At 36.4% G+C, this 26,985-nt stretch overlaps 2 protein-coding genes across 3 annotated transcripts in view; one reads left to right on the plus strand and one right to left on the minus strand.

Moving 5' to 3' along the window:
* Positions 1 to 14,086, minus strand: part of LOC117333512 — a 57,604-nt gene extending 43,518 nt beyond the window's left edge. The window contains exon 1 of the mRNA XM_033892834.1: positions 13,897 to 14,086. Within this exon, the coding sequence (XP_033748725.1) occupies positions 13,897 to 13,960 (64 nt within the window). The 5' untranslated portion in view covers positions 13,961 to 14,086. The remainder of the gene's footprint in view (positions 1 to 13,896) is intronic.
* A 3,402-nt stretch (positions 14,087 to 17,488) lies between these two features.
* Positions 17,489 to 26,378, plus strand: LOC117333514 (peroxisomal membrane protein 2-like). 2 transcript variants are annotated; one of them, XR_004533919.1, is made up of 6 exons: positions 17,489 to 17,713; positions 18,504 to 18,611; positions 19,191 to 19,362; positions 21,694 to 21,813; positions 22,509 to 23,107; positions 23,192 to 26,378. XR_004533919.1 is itself a non-coding variant. In XM_033892835.1 (5 exons), exons 1-5 carry the CDS (start codon positions 17,601 to 17,603, stop codon positions 22,587 to 22,589), a joined length of 594 nt encoding a protein of 197 aa, XP_033748726.1. In that variant the 5' UTR covers positions 17,489 to 17,600; the 3' UTR covers positions 22,590 to 26,378. The 2 variants fall into 2 exon arrangements, 1 of the variants encoding a protein (XP_033748726.1); XM_033892835.1 differs by having other exon boundaries at positions 22,509 to 26,378.
* Positions 26,379 to 26,985: the final 607 nt, after the last annotated feature.

Genomic DNA, 26,985 nt, shown 5'->3' on the forward strand with positions numbered 1-26,985 from the left:
ATATAAAAGTGTTTCTTTTACATCAGAGTTGTTGTATGAAAGTGTGTTTCTTTTACATCGGAGTTGTTGTATGAAAGTGTTTCTTTTACATCAGAGTTGTTGTATGAAAGTGTTTCTTTTACATCAGAGTTGTCGTATTAAAGCGTGTTTGATTTACATCAGAGTTGTTGTATGAAAGTATGTTTCTTTTACATCAGAGTTGTTGTATGAAAGTGTTTCTTTTACATCGGAGTTGTTGTATGATAGTGTTTCTTTTACATCAGAGTTGTTGTATGAAAGTGTGTTTCTTTTACATCAGAGTTGTTATATAAAAGTGTTTCTTTTACATCAGAGTTGTTGTATGAAAGTGTTTCTTTTACATCGGAGTTGTTGTATGAAAGTGTGTTTCTTTTACATCAGAGTTGTTATATAAAAGTGTTTCTTTTACATCAGAGTTGTTGTATGAAAGTGTTTCTTTTACATCAGAGTTGTTGTATGAAAGTGTTTCTTTTACATCAAAGTTGTTGTATGAAAGTGTGTTTCTTTTACATCAGAGTTGTTGTATGAAAGTGTGTTTCTTTTACATCAGAGTTGTTGTATTAAAGCGTGTTTGATTTACATCAGAGTTGTTGTATGAAAGTGTGTTTCTTTTACATCAGAGTTGTTGTATGAAAGTGTGTTTCTTTTACATCAGAGTTGTTGTATGAAAGTGTGTTTCTTTTACATCAGAGTTGTTGTATGAAAGTGTGTTTCTTTTACATCAGAGTTGTATGAAAGTGTGTTTCTTTTACATCAGAGTTGTTGTATGAAAGTGTTTCTTTTACATCAAAGTTGTTGTATGAAAGTGTGTTTCTTTTACATCAGAGTTGTTGTATGAAAGTGTGTTTCTTTTACATCAGAGTTGTTGTATTAAAGCGTGTTTGATTTACATCAGAGTTGTTGTATGAAAGTGTGTTTCTTTTACATCAGAGTTGTTGTATGAAAGTGTGTTTCTTTTACATCAGAGTTGTTGTATGAAAGTGTGTTTCTTTTACATCAGAGTTGTTGTATGAAAGTGTGTTTCTTTTACATCAGAGTTGTTGTATGAAAGTGTGTTTCTTTTACATCAGAGTTGTTGTATGAAAGTGTGTTTCTTTTACATCAGAGTTGTTGTATGAAAGTGTTTCTTTTACATCAAAGTTGTTGTATGAAAGTGTGTTTCTTTTACATCAGAGTTGTTGTATGAAAGTGTGTTTCTTTTACATCAGAGTTGTTGTATTAAAGCGTGTTTGATTTACATCAGAGTTGTTGTATGAAAGTGTGTTTCTTTTACATCAGAGTTGTTGTATGAAAGTGTGTTTCTTTTACATCAGAGTTGTTGTATGAAAGTGTGTTTCTTTTACATCAGAGTTGTTGTATGAAAGTGTTTCTTTTACATCAGAGTTGTTGTATGAAAGTGTTTCTTTTACATCAAAGTTGTTGTATGAAAGTGTGTTTCTTTTACATCAGAGTTGTTGTATGAAAGTGTGTTTCTTTTACATCAGAGTTGTTGTATTAAAGCGTGTTTGATTTACATCAGAGTTGTTGTATGAAAGTGTGTTTCTTTTACATCAGAGTTGTTGTATGAAAGTGTGTTTCTTTTACATCAGAGTTGTTGTATGAAAGTGTGTTTCTTTTACATCAGAGTTGTTGTATGAAAGTGTTTCTTTTACATCAGAGTTGTTGTATGAAAGTGTGTTTCTTTTACATCAGAGTTGTTGTATTAAAGCGTGTTTGATTTACATCGGAGTTGTTGTATGAAAGTGTGTTTCTTTTACATCAGAGTTGTTGTATGAAAGTGTGTTTCTATTTTCCCTGAGGCTGAATGACCTGTGTATGTGAGATACATTTGGCAGACCTTAGCTATAATGACAAAGATTAAACTCTCAATACAGATTAATGCTCCCTACGCCGGTGTAAATGCTGACCCAGAAGATGCTCGTAACAAGCTATTTCTGGAACCAGACTGCTTGGTCTATAGGGCTGCCTGGGAAATGTAATGATTATCAAAGTTTTCCTAAAATATGAGCTATTATCTAAACAGTTAAGGTCTTCAAGCTCCCCAGAAGTTGGCATATCTCTTAAGCTATGAAACACAAACCAGGCACACACACACACACAGGCTCCAAATCTAAACAGTCTAGGCATTCATTTGAAAACAAGTTCAAACTATTTTCACTTAAATGTACTTGATTTAAAATCAGGAGTGCTCATACTAGGAAGCTCTGATAGACTCCTGTTACCAACGGGGAAACAAGTAGAGACAACTTGACCTTGACTTGACCTTTAAAGATTCTATTGGACTAAGTACATGTATGAAACTGTGAGGGAATATTAGCAACACTCACAAAGTTGAATTTTCTCTCTCTTAAAATTGTAATCACATTTTATACCTCTGGGGTTCTGATTATAAATTCTACTTGTGTTATCATACACACTTGGAAGTGGAAAGAAAGGCATTACCTATATAGCTACTTGCATTGCTCGATCTGGGAACATATTACATAAAGGTCACTCTGGTGTCATTCTGAGAACAACTGTAGTTATAAATGAAGCTGGGAGTTACCTTGGATCTCTGCATACAAGATGTCTTATTGAAATACTGAGAACATACTCCTTGGATTTCAACTATGGGGATTGGTCAGTTTAGTTTTAGTTATTACAATGATACTGGGTACATGTCATAGCTTTTGCGCTATGGGTACAGGGTGTATTATAATATAGCTGTAGTACAATAATACTGGGTACATGTCATAGCTGTCGTGCTATGGGTACAGGGTGTATTAATATTATAATATAGCTGTAGTACAATGATACTGGGTAGATGTCATAGCTGTCGTGATATGGGTACAGGGTGTATTATAATATAGCTGTAGTACAATGATACTGGCATGGGTACATGTCATAGCTGTCGTGATATGGGTACAGGGTTATTATAATATAGCTGTAGTACAATGATACTGGCATGGGTACATGTCATAGCTGTCGTGATATGGGTACAGGGTTATTATAATATAGCTGTAGTACAATGATACTGGCATGGGTACATGTCATAGCTGTCATGCTATGGGTACAGGGTGTATTATAATATAGCTGTAGTACAATAATACTGGGTACATGTCATAGCTGTCACGCTATGGGTACAGGGTGTATTATAATATAGCTGTAGTACAATGATACTGGGTACATGTCATAGCTGTCACACTATGGGTACAGGGTGTATTATAATATAGCTGTAGTACAATGATACTGGGTACATGTCATAGCTGTCACACTATGGGTACAGGGTGTATTATAATATAGCTGTAGTACAATGATACTGGGTACATGTCATAGCTGTCGTGATATGGGTACAGGGTTATTATAATATAGCTGTAGTACAATAATACTGGCATGGGTACATGTCATAGCTGTCACACTATGGGTACAGTTTGTATTATAATATAGCTGTAGTACAATGATACTGGGTACATGTCATAGCTGTCGTGATATGGGTACAGGGTGTATTATAATAACGTATGTAGCTGGTGGGTACAGGGTGTATTATAATAACGTATGTAGCTGGTGGGTACAGGGTGTATTATAATAACGTACATGTAGCTGGTGGGTACAGGGTGTATTATAATAACGTATGTAGCTGGTGGGTACAGGGTGTATTATAATAACGTATGTAGCTGGTGGGTACAGGGTGTATTATAATAACGTATGTAGCTGGTGGGTACAGGGTGTATTATAATAACGTATGTAGCTGGTGGGTACAGGGTGTATTATAATAACGTATGTAGCTGGTGGGTACAGGGCGTATTATAATAACGTATGTAGCTGGTGGGTACAGGGTGTATTATAATAACGTACATGTAGCTGGTGGGTACAGGGTGTATTATAATAACGTATGTAGCTGGTGGGTACAGGGTGTATTATAATAACGTATGTAGCTGGTGGGTACAGGGTGTATTATAATAACGTACATGTAGCTGGTGGGTACAGGGTGTATTATAATAACGTATGTAGCTGGTGGGTACAGGGTGTATTATAATAACGTATGTAGCTGGTGGGTACAGGGTGTATTATAATAACGTATGTAGCTGGTGGGTACAGGGTGTATTATAATAACGTATGTAGCTGGTGGGTACAGGGCGTATTATAATAACGTACATGTAGCTGGTGGGTACAGGGTGTATTATAATAACGTACATGTAGCTGGTGGGTACAGGGTGTATTATATATAGCTGTCACACTATGGGTACAGGGTGTATTATAATAACGTATGTAGCTGGTGGGTACAGGGTGTATTATAATAACGTATGTAGCTGGTGGGTACAGGGCGTATTATAATAACGTATGTAGCTGGTGGGTACAGGGTGTATTATATATAGCTGTCACACTATGGGTACAGGGTGTATTATAATGACGTATGTAGCTGGTGGGTACAGGGTGTATTATAATAACGTACATGTAGCTGGTGGGTACAGGGTGTATTATAATAACGTATGTAGCTGGTGGGTACAGGGTGTATTATAATAACATATGTAGCTGGTGGGTACAGGGTGTATTATAATAACGTATGTAGCTGGTGGGTACAGGGTGTATTATAATAACGTATGTAGCTGGTGGGTACAGGGTGTATTATAATAACGTATGTAGCTGGTGGGTACAGGGTGTATTATAATAACGTATGTAGCTGGTGGGTACAGGGTGTATTATAATAACGTATGTAGCTGGTGGGTACAGGGTGTATTATAATAACGTATGTAGCTGGTGGGTACAGGGCGTATTATAATAACGTACATTTAGCTGGTGGGTACAGGGTGTATTATAATAACGTACATGTAGCTGGTGGGTACAGGGTGTATTATATATAGCTGTCACACTATGGGTACAGGGTGTATTATAATAACGTATGTAGCTGGTGGGTACAGGGTGTATTATAATAACGTATGTAGCTGGTGGGTACAGGGCGTATTATAATAACGTATGTAGCTGGTGGGTACAGGGTGTATTATATATAGCTGTCACACTATGGGTACAGGGTGTATTATAATAACGTATGTAGCTGGTGGGTACAGGGTGTATTATAATAACGTATGTAGCTGGTGGGTACAGGGCGTATTATAATAACGTATGTAGCTGGTGGGTACAGGGCGTATTATAATAACGTATGTAGCTGGAAACTAGGTGGTTGTCTTCACTTTGTTGACCTGTGATGATCACAACTAGTCATGTCCTACAGTAAGTCTGGTGAACACACTGTAATTACACATAGGTCTCGCACAAAACTCACCTCTACTGTATATCTGCTACTAGGTTCATACAACTGCCCAATGTTAAGACCTATGAGATAATTACAAGTACACATTCATACTACTAGTACCACTACATAGTATCAGTTGTCTCCCCTGACGATAACTCACTACTACATGCCCCCTTAATTATAATGACATATACCTTTCACCGTCCAGATTATTATCACATAGGTGTATGCATTGTATTATCCTATCTGATAAGGTTTTATTAATTGATAACAACCACAACGCTAGGCTCTGAGTACAGATCATTCTGAGAATGTAATAATGGAACTTGGATTTCTGTTCATTTTGTTTGTAACGTAGCTTGGTATCATGTTATTTATTTTATCAACTGATTAATTATAATAATTTAATGTGGTATGGTAGAGCGGGAAGTTCCATGGTATCTATATATTTAGGAGGAACTTTAACCATAGCTACATGGTTGTGAGGATGTCCAAATATATATACATATCATGAAAACAATCAATCTACTAAGCCATGGAGTTTTTAGAGGGATTTCAACTTGAAGTCTTGGCCCACAAAACCATGTCCTGTCAGATAGTGACTGGGTGCACAATGAATCTGTTAAAAAACAAGAGGCCCATGGGCCTTAACGGTCACCTGATTTTTGAAATATTTCAGTAAATTTGAATGAAAGAATGAATTTCAAAACAAATAAAACAAATGATAGTCAAAAATGTGATTTCCCTATAACTATAGTAAAGTTTATCCCCTCCCATGGGGCAAACGCAAGACCCCAGGGCTAGGAAATTCACAATTATGGTAAAGCACCTTAGACCCTTCGATCTGTGAAGAGTATTTAATTCTATCTTATTTGGGCTGTAAGAAGAAGATTTTTAAAATTTCTGTTAATTTGACACTTTTTGGCCCCGCCCATCAGCCCCTGGGGGTCAGTCAGGGCAAACATGTACATACCATCAAACTGTCATCCCAAGCTGATTATGTTAACGAAGTTAGAATGAATTCCAATAAAAATTCAACAAATAATAGTCAAAAATGTGATTTCCCTATATAAACTATAGTAAAGTTTACCCCCTCCCCAGGGGCAAACATGAGACCCTAGGGTCATGAAATTCACAATTTTGGTATACGTAAAGGATCTTAAGATCCTTCCATCTATGTAGAGTATTTAATTTGATTCTACCATATCTGAGAGTAGAGAAGAAGATTTTTGAAATTTTAGTCAATTTGACCCTTTTTGGCCCCGCCCATCAGCCCCTGGGGGTCAACTAGGGCCAACCTGTACATACCATCAAAGTGTCATCCCATGCTGATAATTCGATACAAGTTAGAATGAATTCCAATACAAATCCAACAAATAATAGTCAAAAATGTGATTTCCCTATATAAACTATAGTAAAGTTTACCCCCTCCCCAGGGGCAAACATGAGACCCCAGCGTCATGAAATTCACAATTTTGGTAAAGCACCTTATATTAAGACCCTTTCATCTATGAAGAGTGTTTGATTCCACCTTATCTGAGAGTAGAGAAGAAGATTTTTGAAGTTTTAGTCAATTTGACCCTTTTTGGCCCCGCCCCTCAGGCCCCTGGGGGGTGGGGACCATATAATTCACAATTTTGGTTCACCCTGAGCCATGGAAGCTTCCTGTAAAAATTAATTGAATTTAGTTCAGCAGTTTTTAAGAAGAAGTTGAAAATGTAAATTGTTTACGACGCACGACGGACGCCGGACGACGCACACCGCACGACGGACGACGCCGGACAAAAGGCGATTGCAATAGGTCAACTGAGACTTCGTCTCAGGTGACCTAAAAAACCAACATTCTGGTTCATCATTACACATGAATCAACAGTCTGATCTACCATTACATGTGGATCAACAGTCTGATCTACCATTACATGTGGATCAACCATCTGTTGTACCATTACTCACAGATCAACCATTTGGTCTACCATTACACATGCATTAACAGTCTTCTCCACTATATTGAATTATGGATCAAGTCTATTCCACCATTGGATTATGGATCAACAGTCTCTGGGCCATTAAATTACATATATATAACAACTGAATAAAAAGTATCTACCAACATCATATTGCCAAGTTTTCAAAATTCAATGGGAACATTAAAATATTTAGCTTGTTGAGATATTCTTGCCTACGAAAAGTACATTTTTAGAATTCCTTTTGACAAACAAATGCTTTAAACTTCATATTCTGAAACTGCGTCTTCTTCTGCAATAATCAATAGAAAAACGTTTATTGAAAATGTATACCGGTACGTATGTGAATGCTTTGGGTCCAATAATCAAGAGTCTCTCAGCTAAATGGAGAGGTTGGCAAGTGTACATGGTCAGAAATTTGGTAAAATATGTTGTATAAAATGAATGGTTGCTGTGAACATGTTTTTATTTGGTTCTATATTAATGAGGATTAAGTTGTATCACAGCAGTGGTGTTAGAGTTACACATATCAGAGAATGTTTAAATGTTGATCAGATCTCGATTTCTTCAGAATGAGACAACAGTGTCACACCTTGTGATATTGTAACACTGGCTTGGAGTCGAGGCAGCAGGTAATTATACCATCCCTGGCTACCTGTGTAATGATATCTAATTATCTCACCTGGATAAATGTCACCTGAAACAGACACCCAGGGGTAGATAACTGCTACAGGATTATATATATACATATCCTATTACCTGGACATTCCAGATATACTAATCTGCTGATCTCATCAAATCTCTTGTTAAACCTGAGTTCTACTTTACAATAAATCTACTACTATACACAGAAATCTGACTGAGGAACTCGACACCCATGTAAAGCCTGTTATATACTCCATTGTAACTCCTCCTACAGAAGCAGGTAATTATTGATAAATCTCCTCCTATACAGACACAGGTAATTATTGATAAATACCTGTGTCTGTAGTAGAACCCTTGTGATTTACACCAACACAACTCAATCTGAATCAGCTCACCTTCACCAAATGATTATATAACCGCTTATGTCATACCCGAAATACACTCAATACAAGAGTTGATACTGATGAATATATACTTTTAAAATACTTTTTTATTATATGTAAAGAATTATTTCAGTTATGAACAGGAGTAAACCTTGTTTACAGTTGCTGTTGATCATATACTTGTATATATGATCAGCTGTGAACTGTCAACATTCCTACAGCTTCAGAGGATTGTGTCAGTACAACTAGAGGATATGTACATGTAGTTAGTCAATGTATAGCTATATAGGGTACTCACTATATCTATACAGTTCCCTATAAGTTGTTTTAATCCACAAACACATTCATATCCCTGCCCATGTTACATCTTTTATAATTTACAAATGTTAAGAGGATATCCCGGTAGAGTGTTTTTTTTTATATTGACTGATTTACTGTTCCTGGATGAAGCTCTAACACTACCTTTATACCAAAGGCAAATTTGTGTTTCCCCTTAGGACATCACATCAGAGTCATGATGATCGAGCCTTGATGATCACCGTGCCCCGCTTATATAGGGTGACTGCGTTATTAAACATTCATATTTTACACAAAATTTTATGATTCACTCAATATCAAAACATTGCTACATGTAGCTCTTGTAACAAAGTGTCTTGGCAGCATTAACTTCTGACTCTCCTATAAAATGTTAGCTTTATAGGATCTGCTACTGAAATGTGAACATACATGTAATGTCTATATATGTACACATTAATTATAAGATTACTGAAAATTGGTCAACATAAAAATATACAGCATTTCCCATCCACAACAAAATTCTCTCTTGATAACCCAAAATAATATACCCAATAATGAATGACTTCTTTATCAATTATTGGATGAGCATTGCTTTGGGGACACAAAGTTAAATGTTTGTCGGACAAGTCTGTCAAAAGCTCAACCAATCCCATGGCCACTGGTCTAATGTTCCTCCTGAATGTCTATACCCATGAGTTACCCTCTAATTATACTGATGATTACTGGTTCAGTTCAAGGACAAATGATCAGAATTACAAGTACACAGCAGCCAGTGAGGAATGTGTAGCCAAATAAGATCCACCTCATATAACCATCCGGAGATATCTACCCACCTCACCTTGTATATGTATAGATATCTACCCACCTCACCCTGTACTTATATAGATATCTACACACCTCACCCTGTACATGTATAGATATCTACCCACCTCACCCTGTACTTATATAGATATCTCCCCACCTCACCCTGTACTTATATAGATATCTACCCACCTCACCCTGTACTTATATATATATCTACCCACCTCACCCTGTACTTATATATATATCTACCCACCTCACCATGTACATGTATAGATATCTACCCACCTCACCCTGTACATGTACAGATACCTACCCACCTCACCCTGTACTTATATAGATGCCCACTTTACCCTGTACTTATATAGATATTATATTATTGGTGTGATCTCGAGTGTGAACCACAGAAACTGATTCAGTGATTGATGACACCGGTGTCCCCACCACTACATAAACCTGGGTATCACACTGACCAATTGATTGATAATTTTTACCACTATGACACCTGAGTCCTGTTCCAGAACAAATAATTGAGCCTAAGCACCGCTAGGCTTCTTCAGCCAGCCGTGGCTCCTAATGGCCACCAGGGATCACCGTCTCTAGACCATAATTAGCCGTATTGATTGGCCGTTATATATTTCACACTACATCTGAACGAAAATGTTGTTCTTTCAGTAGTGACTGGTGGGTTATCACATAATGACGCCACACCTAAGCATGGTGGCAATCATGTAGATTTGTGGACATCCTCTTGTTCCAGTACATACAGGACGAGTGGATTAGTCTACAGTATGGTGGACATCCTCTTGTTCCAGTACGTACAGGACGAGTGGATTAGTCTACAGTAGGGTGGACATCCTCTTGTTCCAGTAAGTACGGGACGAGTGGATTAGCCTACAGTATGGTGGACATCCTCTTGTTCCAGTACGTACAGGACGAGTGGATTAGCCTACAGTATGGTGGACATCCTCTTGTTCCAGTACGTACAGGACGAGTGGATTAGTCTACAGTATGGTGGACATCCTCTTGTTCCAGTAAGTACAGGACGAGTGGATTAGTCTACAGTATGGTGGACATCCTCTTGTTCCAGTACATACAGGACGAGTGGATTAGCCTACAGTATGGTGGACATCCTCTTGTTCCAGTACGTACAGGACGAGTGGATTAGTCTACAGTATGGTGGACATCCTCTTGTTCCAGTAAGTACAGGACGAGTGGATTAGTCTACAGTATGGTGGACATCCTCTTGTTCCAGTACGTACAGGACGAGTGGATTAGTCTACAGTATGTTGGACATCCTCTTGTTCCAGTACGTACAGGACGAGTGGATTAGTCTACAGTATGGTGGACATCCTCTTGTTCCAGTACATACGGGACGAGTGGATTAGTCTACAGTATGGTGGACATCCTCTTGTTCCAGTAAGTACAGGACGAGTGGATTAGTCTACAGTATGGTGGACATCCTCTTGTTCCAGTACATACAGGACGAGTGGATTAGTCTACAGTAGGGTGGACATCCTCTTGTTCCAGTAAGTACAGGACGAGTGGATTAGTCTACAGTATGGTGGACATCCTCTTGTTCCAGTACGTACAGGACGAGTGGATTAGTCTACAGTAGGGTGGACATACTCTTGTTCCAGTACGTACAGGACGAGTGGATTAGTCTACAGTATGGTGAACATCCTCTTGTTCCAGTACGTACAGGACGAGTGGATTAGTCTACAGTATGGTGGACATCCTCTTGTTCCAGTACGTACAGGACGAGTGGATTAGTCTACAGTATGGTGAACATCCTCTTGTTCCAGTACGTACAGGATGAGTGGATTAGCCTACAGTATGATGGACATCCTCTTGTTCCAGTAAGTACAGGACGAGTGGATTAGTCTACAATATGTTGGACATCCTCTTGTTCCAGTACGTACAGGTCGAGTGGATTAGTCTATAGTATGGTGGACATCCTCTTGTTCCAGTACGTACAGGACAAGTGGATATTAGCCTACAGTATGTTGGACATCCTCTTGTTCCAGTAAGTACGGGACGAGTGGATTAGTCTACAGTAGGGTGGACATCCTCTTGTTCCAGTACGTACAGGACGAGTGGATTAGTCTACAGTATGTTGGACATCCTCTTGTTCCAGTACGTACAGGATGAGTGGATTAGTCTACAGTATGGTGGACATCCTCTTGTTCCAGTACGTACAGGACGAGTTGCCATGGATTATATATCAGCCTATATCATAGTAGGGGGCCAATATTCTTGTTCAAGTATATTTATGTACATAATTATAACTGCCAAATATGGTAGCCAAGGCTACGGTGGCAATCTTGTTGGGCAAGTTAGGAAGATATATATATATATAGGAGGTATGGATTAGTTTCGGCTCCATACATTTATGCTGATATTAGACACATCAATAATAACAGAAGCTAATCATATAATGTCACTGTCAGTTCAACGGTCACCATATGCCTGTTATAAATAATTATAAGTGGTCATCAATTCAAGGATTTATATATATGCATTGTACTACAGCTAAGATATTAATAGTGTAAAACTAGAGAGCATATAAGGTCACCTTACTAGCTCAGACTAGCCAGAATGTCCCTTTAGACTAGCTAGCTAGTAGTATACATATATATGTATCTGATATTTGCTTTCAGGGTGAAAGGTCGCTTGTTCGAGCCCCAGCGTAGGCAGGCTATTTTTCATTACTCCTGAAGCTTCCTATTACAGTAGAACATGCACAGCTGGTATATATATAGTTTATCTAAAACCATACAACACCTCTTTGAAAATAGAAAAATTAAAAGATGAATAACATGTTTTATTGAAATAATATTCATGGGAAATATGTGTAGTAACATTGGACCTAAATATCTACATTGATTGGTGTGTAGTTGTATGTGTCATCTAGATATTTAAATTTCAATTATATATGACTCACTTGTAAGATTTTGTACTTTCCACAGTAACTGAGCTAATTTGATAGGAAATTTCATATTTTTTTTATAAAGTAGTTAAATTTTGAGACCAAACTATATATGCAACTCTGGATCTCTACCATAGCTACAAAAAATATTTCTAAAAGTAAAAATTAGTTCCCACCCTTAAGTTCCGTTGTAACTTAAAACCCTTAAAAATCCACAAAACTAAATGAAGTGAAGTCCTTTGTAAACCTTACATGCTTATCAAGTTTGCATTTGCCTTTGAAACTTTAAACTCAGTATTGTTGGAAAATAACAAATCTGCAAAATTAGTTTTTATCAACAAAATATGATAACTAAAAATTATACAGCGTTGTAAACTCTAAACAGGGGTGGAATCAATTGAGCATACATTCCTGTTTGAGCAGTGAATGTCACATTGTGTAGGGTTGACCAAGCGTACACGACAGATGCCAATAGATAACTGTTGGTATGTTTTACCATTCAACAGATTATAAACTGTAACATAAAGCATAAAGTCTGTTTACTTCTTATCAGACTTCACCTGAGAATTTAAAAATCCTTCAATGTTCACAACATAAGTTATATTGTACATTCTTTGTTGGGTAAAACATAGGTACAATGCTGTAGATGTTTAAGACATCTATGTACTACACTTTGTATAAGCTAACATGTTATATGCATATAAAGTATCCATGTATGTGTATATACATTGCGATCCAGTTATTCATATCATCTATTAGACAACTTCTCACTATGATCATGTCAGGGTATCGGGCTGACCATCACACTATATTCACAGCGCCACTGAAACATTCTTTTTCAAGAATATATATATATGATGTGGCGCATTCAGCTGTAGGTATTTCTAGTTAGGTGATTTGGTGCCATAAATCGTGAGTTCGAGGCCCTGCCAAGGCACAAGTCATAAAGTTTTCTTCCTTCATCATGTGTTACTATGTTATATAAAGTATATATAGGTATATTGGAAGAGGTCAGGCATTCTGCTCTTTATAGACAGGTTTTACTGTGATACGGTTTATATTCTGAGAACACATATTCATGATGATGAACATGTAACTAAACATTTTGTTGGTAAACTGGGATATGAGTGACAGCCTTATAATAGAGTGGTCCTTTTGATTATAGACAGGCAGCAGACCCTCAAATGGAATTGATTAAATATGTTCAATAATACGATATGCATATCCTGCGCCTGAGTCACAGTGCATGCTTTATGTACAGTTGATGTACAGTACATGTTGACTTATACAGTAGTTAGTAGTGTGATGGTGTCGTAACTTTAACAGTATGGACAGAACTACCGGTAGTCGAAATGAGAATTCCAATGAGATCATCGCGGTAAAGTGCATCATCCAAGTGACAGCCCCGAAACATTTTGACAGATCCTATGTAAACAAGACCATGCTAATCGTATGATAGCGTAGTGTGGTTGACGTCTATGTTTAATGTAAATACAATAAAAATGGTAACACGAGCCGGTAGTAGGCCAAGATGAGCCGACAGCTACTGATTTTCAGGACTGCGGTGCAAAGCTGAAAATGACATCTCTAATAAATAATTTTAGAATGAAGCAAAAATAATCAACATACCGAATCCACACACGAACCACAGAGTTAAAATCCACAGATTCCAGACCGTTATTGGTGTCTTCATCGTTCCTGTTGGTCAGACATACGTCCGTACAGATCCATTACATCATGTCAATATTGAATTGTTTATCACCGACTGTCGCTGATAATATAGAACTCTACCGAAATGTCAATGCCTCACCTTGGTTTATCGAGTATTTTCGCCTTTTCGTCTAGGAGACTATAAAATTAGAAACCAAGTTAGGCACACAACTTTCCGGATTGTTTTAGTTTTATATCGCATTCACAACACCTCGCATCACATTTGTACATAGTAATATATGGTCTTTTCTTTTTGATAAAAATAATAATAGCTGACAAAATGCAAAATTCGCGTTTTTATATAGTTTGCATTTGCGAACATTAATGTAATATGTAATTTATCAAAATAGTTCAGAATTGGATACAGGGGCTCACAAGTATGGCAAGTCGTGTCTGTTTACTTGGATTGGATAGACATATACAGTATAATTCGTAAAATAGAGATGTCAGTATCTTATATAAAGATGCGTGTATATCAATTTGGATTATATAGACGATTCTCTAACTGTTAAAATATTCTATACTTATAAAACCACCATAGAGGGACCCTTATTGGTTCTATATGAAAAAATCTCTTCGTTTCCCTTCTTTCCTTCCTTTTGCTCATTTGAGGACAATGAGAACCTAGATATGAAATCTAAGAAAGATCTAAGTAGAATTTTATGACAATATCGATAAAAATAGTTGGTAATTTTTTACATTCCTGATCAGTCTCAAAATTGAGTATGCACAAGAAGAGAGACAGAAGGAATCTAAATATCAAATCGGAGAAAAAAAATCATAAATAACTTTCTGAGAAATAGTGATAACAAGCCTCGGCCGTAATGAGGTAAACCCATTTATTACATTTTACCAGTGAAATGTCGAAAAATATTCATTCTAAAAATGTGATATTTTTCGTTGGTAAAAAGATCACTTTTTATGATATTTTTTCATCAATAAAAAATATCACTTTTTTATTATTTGACCAATCAAAACACTGCTTACAAACGACAATGGCGAAAATTAAAAGCTTATCCGGTATATTTTGGTATAAAAATGTAATAATCAGAATATCTAACACTATCCTAAGTTATGCCAAATATATTTCCCTCGTGTGGCTAATATCTTTTATATTTTTCACTCATGCGCAAAAACAAATATAAAAAAAATTCTTAGCCACACTAATTTGGTATACTGTTAGACATCCTCTATATATCAAGCTTGAGAAATGTCCTTTCAGTTTTCGTAGGAAAAAGTAATAATCAATAGATGGAGTCCCTTTGGTATTTCTAGATGTAAAGAGGTGACATTTGAGCAATTCTGAGGGATATAATTGAGAAATTCAATAACATATTCACAAAACATACTGTGAAAGTCATGACTAATGTTCCGTGATATATCATAAATCATGTAATGATAATATACTTGGTGTAAACTAAAGGGATATCCCGGTACATATTCAAGTGGGAAATCATACAAATGTGATACATGCGTATGAAAACTAAGGCGTGTATTTTAACAGGCGAAAAAGATTAATATATATAGTGTCTTCAATAACTAACATGGCAATCCTGAATTGTTATGATACAAATGTCAATCATCGTTGTTTTGCTTCTAAATCTAACAATGCGTGAGAGGTCAATCATTCTCCGTCCACGGTTGATCTCCGGTATGTCAAATTCAATTCATTTTATTCTCTTTTCACATATTGAGATGCTGTATAGAGAAAAACATATTTACAGTATAATATATACAATTAAAGTAGAGTTCGTAGTTGATACACGGCACTGTTTCACAACAAAACATTTTCATTCTTATCAAGGACGACATATCATATTATTAATTAATCTGATAAAAATACACATTTTCATTAGTTTTTTTTTAACATTAATCATATTCATAAATTCGTTACACTTAATAATATTTGGTCTTAACAAATAGTATTTGTCTATATATAAAATTCTGTGAGCAGATAACGCTGTACATTCAAGTAAATAATGAAATTCATCACCAATTTGTTGACCATTACAATGTGGACATTTTCTTTCCTTATACTCAATCTGGTGCCATCTGCCAGTTTCAACAATAAATTTATGATTAGTAGTGCGAAATTTACAAAAAATACTCTATTTTTATCAGGTAAAATATCTAAATAATTTTCAAAATTACAGTTATCCTTAAAAATTCTATAACATATAGACTTTGATGAATTGTGTACATCACTCTGTCATTTCTGTAAGTACTGGTCATAAAGTCTTAACTTAATAAAATGTTTTAGCCATACAGGACTACATTCAGAAGAATATTGTATATCCCACAAGTAACTCACCCCACATTCATTTAAAATACTTTTAACTAAACTTATGTTTGGAACAGGTTTGTCATCAAAATGATGACAATAGCAAAGCCGTTTATACAGTTTAATATTCATTTTACTTAATTTAGAATGAGTCAACTGTGACCAATATGTTATTACTCTTGTTTTTACCGTAATTTCTAGTGGAGTTGTACCAAGTTCTCCATATACCATATAATTAGGAGTACTATTTTTTAATCCAAGTAATAATTTAAAAAACCTCAAGTGAACACGTTCAATTACTTTGAGGTCAGTTAGTTTAAACAATATTTATTCATTAATCAAAATAGTCAATACATATACAAATATTTTTATGGGATGGGAAAACAAGCTTAGAGCTTCTTTTAATTCCAGTTAAACCCAAAATCTCCCATCCATATAGTAAAATAAGTTTGACAAACTTTTCAAATAAGTCATATATACAATGAGTCGGTAAGTTGTGTTGTCTACCTTTCTTAATAACATCATACATTGCTATAGTAGCCTTTTTAGGGATTTCTATTTCGGATGGAAATCCCTATTGTTTTCGTTATGTTTTTTCTTATTGTATTTTTTCGTTTCATTAAAAGAACCTGTACGACAAAATATCGAGACGTTCGGATACAGTTAGGTTCCTTGATTGCAATTATTATTCGGACACCGATAAATAGGCCAGTACCTTGCAAGTTCACATAGAGTTTGACAGGAAACTATCACCAGGAATATCAATATTTTTATATAATATTATTAACATGATAAATTCTTGAAATAATAAAATAAAAAGAAGTTATCTTAGCAAAATGATGTGGAAGTCAAAAGTACTGTCAATATTCAAATTCGAATTGCGAATCAATCACAGAAAAGATGCGTCTTTCAAATGCACATGTAGGGAAATGAAAATGAAACACATATTTATGTAAATATCACATTGCTTGAAACGCTTGTTTTATTGAATATATTGTCAATATAATCTAACAAACATTTGATTATTATAAGAAACCGGTGATATTCTCTGAATAGGTGATAACTTTAAAGAATATGTGAAGTATCTCCTAATTGTTTTATTTAAAAAAGTAGAAATTCAATTTTCAAAAACAAACCAAAAACGCAGAATAAAATATTTCCGGATCATGTAATTGATTCGGTTGGAACAATAATAAAGCCACGAAAGTAGTCGATAAACGTGAATTTAGCACTGTGTGCGAGAATTGTACGAGATTCAAGATGTCTGCGCCCATGAAGTAAACTTTGGAATTGAGACGCTCTCTTATCTGTTGCGCCATTTTCTTAACGTGTAGGGTCCATCATGAGTCTCAGCAAAGATGAAAAGAAAAGAGAGCCAAATGCCGCCGAGAGGATGTTGACGGCATATTTGAATTCACTACAAACACAGCCAATATTGACGAAAGCTTGCACCAGGTAGGTTACGCCCTCTCATCAGTAAGACCATAGGCCTGTTCGTTTATGCGGACAAATCGGTTCGTCAGTTTTTAAATGTAATATTTCAAACATATATCTTGACGGACCTGCAAATGTTAATACAGGCCTTGGGAGTGTTTGTCCAGGCTCGTCTACGTAACCTCGGATGAAGATAAAAAAAAATCCGAGGTGCATGGTTTGATTCTCCCTACCCGAAACGGTTTGTGTTTCTCGGGAAGCTGAGAACGAACCAGTCATCACTTACATGGTTGTGTCCTTTTGCTCTGGATGGCATGCGACAGGTCTTGTTATGTTATTTGTTGAGGTAGCCACCAACTACTACAAGAGGACATTGTCTCAAAATGACCCTGCCTGTTCACAGGGCGATAAACCCAACAAACAAAAAAAACTTTTGTTGTTCAGTCGCCCTAGTTATCATGAACATCTTCTGATTTAATGGAAAATCATGATAATTGAAAAATCACTACTTTAGGATAAAGACTCTCAGGTTGTAGCAATAAGTGTCTGTTGTGGAAACCTCAGGCCATGTGAAATTTGAAAAAAAAATTGTGAAAATAGACCACCACCCATGGTTACAATTGAGCAATGACATATGGAGATCCTCTGCAAACATGTACTGTATGTAGCTGTGCGTGATCCAAATGATTCCTATCTATCTGCTTTAATTTACTAACAGTGTATTAAAGTGGATAGATAGTCAGAATCATTTGGATTAAGCTATATGTACCTTGATTGGATGAGATTGCTGATAATTATATTTACTTCACAGCGGCACTATTGCTGGTTTGGGTAACTTCCTCTCACAAGTGATTGTACCAAACCAAGGAAATGGAGGCAAAATTGTATGGCGCAGCGTCTTTGCATATGGGACATTTGGGTGAGTATTGTGACAAATTGTGGGTGTCATGCAAGATATTGGGGTCGTCATGATCAGTATCATAAGGGTTAGTGAGGTTTACTATGGAGCTGTTTCAAAGAGACCATCTGTATGAATTTTGTATGGAAAATGAATTATCTTAGGCATGAGGATCAAAAGTCAGAATATTATAGTCCCCAGTGTGATGATACAATGACTGAAAATTGAAGGTAGAAGAACAAAAAATAAATTGTTTAAATTGTGAATAATATTTTTGATTAGAAACAAATGTCTATATATATATATATATTACTGCCAGAAAAATCAGGGCTTTTTCTGAGGACTTTTTAGGGCCGTTAATGGACCCCTTTCCCAATTGGAATTATTTTATTTTTAAGCCAAATTCCCAAAATTTGCAGTTTACTCCTTAAAAAATCTTTCGCAATTCATGAATTTTCTTCCCAAAATGAAACAAAAAGGCCCCTTCCCAAATCGGTGATTAAAAGCCCTGTAAAATTGATCATGTAGATATTTAGAGAGACACATTTACATACCATGACTCGGACAAAGGTGGAAGTGTAAGTGAATTGGTTTTTGTAGGTTTTGTATCAGTGGACCTCTCATACACCACTTTTATCAGATGCTTGAAAAAATGATGCCGAAAAAGAAAGATGCTGCTATGTTAGACGGCATCAAACGAGTGGTAATGGACCGCCTGATCTGTGCTCCCCCCTTCCTCCTGCTCTTTCTCTACATTGTACCTATCCTAGAGGTGAGACCACGCCACACAACTATTCTGTCTTTAATGATAAGCTGTATAGGCCAGGGTAATAGGTCTGTCCACAATAATGATTTATTATACAATTGGACCTATACACCTAGACCTATACACCTGGACCTATATACCTGGACCTATACACCCAGACATATACACCTAGACCTATACACCTAGACCTATAAACCTGGACCTGTACACCTAGACCTATACACCTAGACTTATACACCTGGACCTATACACCTAGACCTATACACCTGGACCTATACACCTGGACCTATACACCTAGACCTATACACCTAGACCTATACACCTGGACCTATATACCTAGACCTATACACCTAGACCTATACACCTAGACCTATATACCTGGACCTATACACCTAGACCTATACACCTGGACCTATACACCTAGACCTATAAACCTGGACCTATACACCTGGACCTATACACCTAGACTTATACACCTAGACCTATACACCTAGACCTATATACCTGGACTTATACACCTAGACCTATAAACCTGGACTTATACACCTATACCTATACACCTAGACCTATACACCTAGACCTATACACCTGGACCTATACACCTGGACCTATATACCTAGACCTATACACCTAGACCTATACACCCAGACCTATACACCTAGACCTATACACCTAGACCTATACACCTAGACCTATACACCCAGACCTATACACCTGGACCTATACACCTGGACCTATATACCTGGACCTATACGACTGGACCTATACACCTGGACCTATACACCTAGACCTACACACCTAGACCTATACACCTGGACCTATACACCTAGACCTATACACCTAGACTTATACACCTAGACCTATACACCTGGACTTATACACCTGGACCTATACACCTGGACCTATACACCTAGACCTATACACCTAGACCTATAAACCTGGACTTATACACCTAGACCTATACACCTGGACCTATACACCTAGACCTGTACACCTAGACCTATACACCTAGACCTATACACCTGGACTTATACACCTAGACCTATACACCTGGACCTATACACCTAGACCTATACACCTAGACCTATACACCTGGACCTATACACCCAGACGTATACACCTGGACCTATACACCCAGACGTATACACCTGGACCTATAAACCTGGACCTATACACCTAGACCTTTATACCTGGACCTATACACCTAGACCTATACACCTGGACCTATAAACCTGGACCTATACACCTAGACCTATACACCTAGACCTACACACCTAGACCTACACACCTGGACCTATACACCTGGACCTATACACATAGACCTATACACCTAGACCTATACACCCAGACCTATATACCTGGACCTATATACCTGGACCACCTGGACCTATATACCTAGACCTATACACCTGGACCTATACACATAGACCTATACACCTAGACCTATACACCCAGACCTATATACCTGGACCTATACACCTAGACCTATACACCTGGACTTATACACCTGGACCTATACACCTAGACCTATACACCTAGACCTATACACCTGGACCTATACACCTCGACATATAAACCTAGACATATACACCTGGACCTATACACCTAGACCTATACACCTGGACCTATACACCTAGACCTATACACCTGGACCTACACACCTAGATCTATACACCTAGACCTATACACCTAGACCTACACACCTAGACCTATACACCTGGACTTATACACCTAGACCTATACACCTGGACCTATACACCTGGACCTATACACCTAGACCTATACACCTGGACCTATACACCTAGACCTATACACCTGGACCTATACACCTAGACCTATACACCTGGACCTATACACCTAGACCTATACACCTAGACCTACACACCTAGACCTATACACCTGGACCACCTCGACCTATACACTACCTGCTACACTTTACTGGTGTGACTGTCAATGACTTACAAATTACACAAATCAGTGGTTAAAATACTGAAAAGGTAAGTTAAGTTCGAAAACAAAAAAAGTTTTCCTTTTTTTTGTCGCTTCTTCTTCTGTGGGGAAGGTGGAATACCCAAAGTGGGAAAAAGACTCTTTAAGACATAGCTGTCTATACATGTTAATACAGAGAATAAATGGTTGTTAACTATATTACCAATAGAGGAGTGAAACTGATGTCACTGTTGTAGACGAATAAAAAGATGCTGCTTCTTAGTTTCATCAATAAGAGATAGACAGCTGAGTGTCAGTGTATCAATGTTAAGTTATTGATAACTAATGATTTCACCTACAGATGTAAACTTACAGGACAATAAATGTGACCATTATATTTTGTACCAGGGAAGTGGACATGTGGCAGCTGTTAAGAAGATAAAGGAGACGTTTATTCCTGTACTACTAATGAACTGGAAAGTCTGGACCATATTCCAATTCATCAATATAAATTACGTCCCTCTTAAAGTAAGTAGCCCAAAATATTTTTGAAGTTTAAGAATAGCATATTTAATAAATTTCTTTCTTAGTACAGTACACTTGGTCACTCATAATAGGACAGTTGATCTAATTGACTGTAGTGGTTTGAGAAAAGGGACTATTGACTATAACATGTAAATACCTTGGCTTGATTAAGGTCACAAAGGTCAAATAGGTTAAAAAATGCATCATTTAGGTATTAACAGACAAGGTGATTATACAGGTGCTATGGGCCTGTTGTCTTCCTCACACCTTGAGTTTAGACTTTCAGGTCAGGTTCAAAGTTTACAATGATTTACATAATTGTACCAGGTACAGTTCATACCAGTACATACATTTGATAGATGGAAATTTGGTAAAAAAAAAAACCAAAAGAAAAACAAACAAATAAACAAATAAATAAACTACTGGTTTCCTCATCCAATTTAAAGACTGTTTAGATTCTGAAGGCCAAAGTGGAAAGGGTTGTAGAAAGTAAATCTCTGTGACAGAGTTTACATCAGGTGTATTGTGAAATAAAGCAACTGATAATTATCCAGGATATGAACGAACTTAAATATTCTGAGCAGACCTAATTTTCATACTAACAATTACATTCATTTTCACAATGAACCTTTTCAGATGTCTTTGTTACTGAAGTAAATACTGACATCTTTACGACGTATCTTGTTTTTTATCTACAGTACCGTGTGTTGTTTGGTAACGCCATCGCTCTGATATGGTCTATCTACCTTGCCACCAAACGACGACAAATGGCGCAGTGATAGTGATCATCCTGAACCTCAACTTCATGGGTCAGCGAACTCAAGGCCTGGTTATCTTTGGAGGAACAATATCTGGAAACTTTTGTACCCGGGTAAAAAATCTGTATCAATCTTCACATACTTTAGTATCATACTGTTAGGTCTAGTCAATGGGACCCAGACATAGAGTATCGTACCATTAGGTCTAGTCAATTTGACCCAGACGTAGAGTATCGTACCGTTAGGTCTAGTCAATTGGACCCAGACGTAGAGTATCGTACAGTGAGGTCTAGTCAGTTGGACCCAGACGTAGAGTATCGTACTGTGAGGTCTAGTCAGTTGGACCCAGACGTAGAGTATCGTACTGTGAGGTCTAGTCAGTTGGACCCAGACGTAGAGTATCGTACTGTGAGGTCTAGTCAATTGGACCCAGACGTAGAGTATCGTACAGTTAGGTCTAGTCAGTTGGACTCTGACATAGAGTATCGTACAGTGAGGTCTAGTCAGTTGGACCCAGACGTAGAGTATCGTACTGTGAGGTCTAGTCAATTGGACTCTGACATAGAGTATCGTACAGTGAGGTCTAGTCAGTTGGACCCAGACGTAGAGTATCGTACAGTGAGGTCTAGTCAATTGGACCTAGACGTAGGATATTTGTGTCATTCCACTGTCAGGTACCAGCAGTTGTTTTTCTTGTTCATAGTGAAAAACAGACTTTAATCTGTCTGTAAAGTTATGGATTTTCACCATAGGAAGAAAACTTGAAATATTGTCCAGACTATTAGAAAATAACTATATTTTCTCAATGCATGATCTATGCAAAAAGATGATAAAATGTAAAAAGATTTGTCAGTCTTTTTTCTGCACTGCATTCAACGAAAGCTCAGGTATTTTTTCTGCCTTAACTGTGCTGGTTGTTTGTTTAGTAACTACGTATAAATCAATCTTACATCATATTTGATGATTGTCATGGATAATATTAAGGTTCCAAGTTCACGTACGTCACTGTATGTTTGTATTCTGAATTTTTTTAGATGAAACAGATTCTTTGATTAAACAATAAACTTTATAATAAAATTTGCCATCAGGGATTTCATATCTTTGACTCAAATCAGGTCATATAATAGAGTTTTCTTTTTTTGTCTCTTCCAACGAAAAGTTAACCAGGCAGTGATTTACCACTGATTCATAGTTGGCTTTATTACTATGCATTATCAAGTGAGGTTGTCAATAATTACGATGTGATACTGTAAATGTGAAATTGTAGTATCCAAGAGACTAGTAATTACAACACATTGAAGATTGTAATAATTTATTATATCACATATATTATTATATGTACATATTTTAGCTTAACAATTTCATTGTTGATATTTTCTAGAATTATAGAAGAGCATGATTCTAGAAAAATATCAAAAAAATCGCCAGCGACTACACAACTTGTCTCTCATCCATTTTATCATTTTGGGCAATATGTTTAAATCAGATCATAGACTATACCATCTGATCGATACCTGAAGTAAATTGTTAACATCACTGATAAAATTAGTACTAAGGTTGCTCCTTAGATGTCACGTTAAAGATGATTTTGCTCAATTTTGTTGAAACTAGAAATATGACTATGCTTGTAATAAGAGACAGGGTTGAACGTTAATGAAGCTTAATCATAATCGCTGAAATAATTTGATTTAAGGATTGGTGAACTAGATTTCATATTTATTCAGATAACGATGGTGATTTTCATATGTATATCTTATATAGACAAATTAATAATGATCTCTTAGTATATTTATTGGTCCCGAAATTTAATGATATGGAACTGTGTCATTCAGGAAACTCCTGAATGTAACATTGTTATTTATAATAGCAGTGTTGCCATAGTTACTAGCTATAGTCACTATTTACAATTGTGGTTTTGACTTTACCCAGATACTGTATGTTTTGCAATATCTTCCTAGCTAATAGGAAATGTTTTTGTTATTTTCCATTGTTTTGTTTTATTTTTCACAAAATAACTTTTGATCATTTGATAATTGTACGGACAGAAGGGTTACAAGTTAATGGAACACATGAGTTATAGCATTAATCATTTTTTAGTTTTACATAAAATACCATGTTTTTGTCAACAGTTTTGCAGTCTGTAAATCCATTTTAACTTTGAATTGATTAAGTATCCATTTGTTACTGTACCAAATCATCTGTAACCATGGTAATGATGAAGGGACACAACTCTCACATCATACAGTACTTTAGTTACTGTACTGGTTAGTATAAATCATCTGTAACCATGGTAATGATGACGGGACACAACTCTCACATCATACAGTACTTTAGTTACTGTACTGGTTTAAATTTAGTGTAAATCATCTGTAACCATGGTAATGATGACGGGACACAACTCTCACATCATACAGTACTTTAGTTACTGTACTGGTTAGTATAAATCATCTGTAACCATGGTAATGATGAAGGGACACAACTCTCACATCATACAGTACTTTAGTTACTGTACTGGTTTAGTATAAATCATCTGTAACCATGGTAATGATGACGGGACACAACTCTCACATCATACAGTACTTTAGTTACTGTACTGGTTAGTATAAATCATCTGTAACCATGGTAATGATGACGGGACACAACTCTCACATCATACAGTACTTTAGTTACTGTACTGGTTAGTATAAATCATCTGTAACCATGGTAATGATGAAGGGACACAACTCTCACATCATACAGTACTTTTGTTTTCCGCCTTGCAAGGATGGTAAAAATGTGAGTGTCTAAACATTATACCTTATATAAATTCATCTTTTTTGTAAAGTATGCATTTATGATAAACTTTCTTCAGCATTTACAACAATTGTACTTTTATATTACCATTCCATATACATTGTGATATTAAAAGTAAGTGATATACTAAATCACTGTTACCAATGAACTGTCTTAATGACATTCATAACTGATACGAATCACAGATTTGTAGGAAATAATCATATAACACCAGAACACAATACGAATGTATATGTTACTTATTAAGTTTGCCAGTAAAGTTGTACCAATTTAACAATAAGTGTCATATCTAGATGTTCAATGGTCAATTCTACACATCCTACTTTATCTAGATGTTCAATGGTCAATTCTACATATCCTACTTTATCTAGATGGTCAATGGTCAATTCTACACATCCTACTTTATCTAGATGGTCAATGGTCAATTCTACATATCCTACTTTATCTAGATGGTCAATGGTCAATTCTACATATCCTACTTTATCTAGATGGTCAATGGTCAATTCTACATGTCCTACTTTATCTAGAATGTTCAGTGGTTTAATCTACACATCCTACTTTATCTAGACATTCAATGGTTAATTCTACATGTCCTACTTTATCTAGATGTTCAATGGTTAGTTCTACGCCCTACTTACTGTTTTGTGGATTATAAGGGAAATTACTGTAGTCATTCCCAACAGCACAATCTATTTCATGAATGAACCATTTTCATTGATGCGAATGATATATCATTTGGTAATAATCATGAGAGCTGAGGCATTTATAGTCTGATGAATGGGACTTCTGCCCAATCAATTTATGCAAGTATACTTACTTTGTACTGGACAGAAGGACCAGATACATATCATTACTGTAGAGGTTTTTATATACACTGTATACAACGTGTAGTCTGTAAAGTATTACAGAGTTTTTATAACTATGTTCATATGCTATATCCCCAAATATTAATTATTGAAATTCATTGCTTGTACAATTTTTACAATAAAACAATTATGCATTATCAGAGTTACGAGATGTTTGATTTTGTGTTTAATTTTTAGCCCACCATCATCAGATGGTGGGCTATTCAAATCGCCCTGCGTCCGTGGTCCGTCCCTCCGTCCGTAAACAATTCTTGTTATCGCTATTTCTCAGAAAGTACTAAAGGGATCTTTCTGAAATTTCATATATAGGTTCCCCTTGGTGCCTAGTTATGCATATTACATTTTGAGACCAATCGGAAAACAACATGGCCGACAGGCAGCCATCTTTGATTTTGACAATTGAAGTTTGTTATCGCTATTTCTCAGAAAGTACTAAGGGATCTTTCTGAAATTTCATATATAGGTTCCCCTTGGTGCCTAGTTATGCATATTGCATTTTGAGACCAATCGGAAAACAACATGGCCGACAGGCAGCCATCTTGGATTTTGACAATTGAAGTTTGTTATCGCTATTTCTCAGAAACTAATGTAGGGATCTTTCTGAAATTTCATATGTAGGTTCCCCTCGGTGCCTAGTTATGCATATTGCATTTTGAGACTAATCGGAAAACAACATGGCCGACAGGCAGCCATCTTGGATTTTGACAATTGAAGTTTGTTATCACTATTTATCAGAAATTGCTGAAAGGATCTTTCTG

This window comes from Pecten maximus, chromosome 8 (genome assembly GCF_902652985.1).
Source record: "Pecten maximus chromosome 8, xPecMax1.1, whole genome shotgun sequence".
NCBI classification, from domain to species: domain Eukaryota; kingdom Metazoa; phylum Mollusca; class Bivalvia; order Pectinida; family Pectinidae; genus Pecten; species Pecten maximus.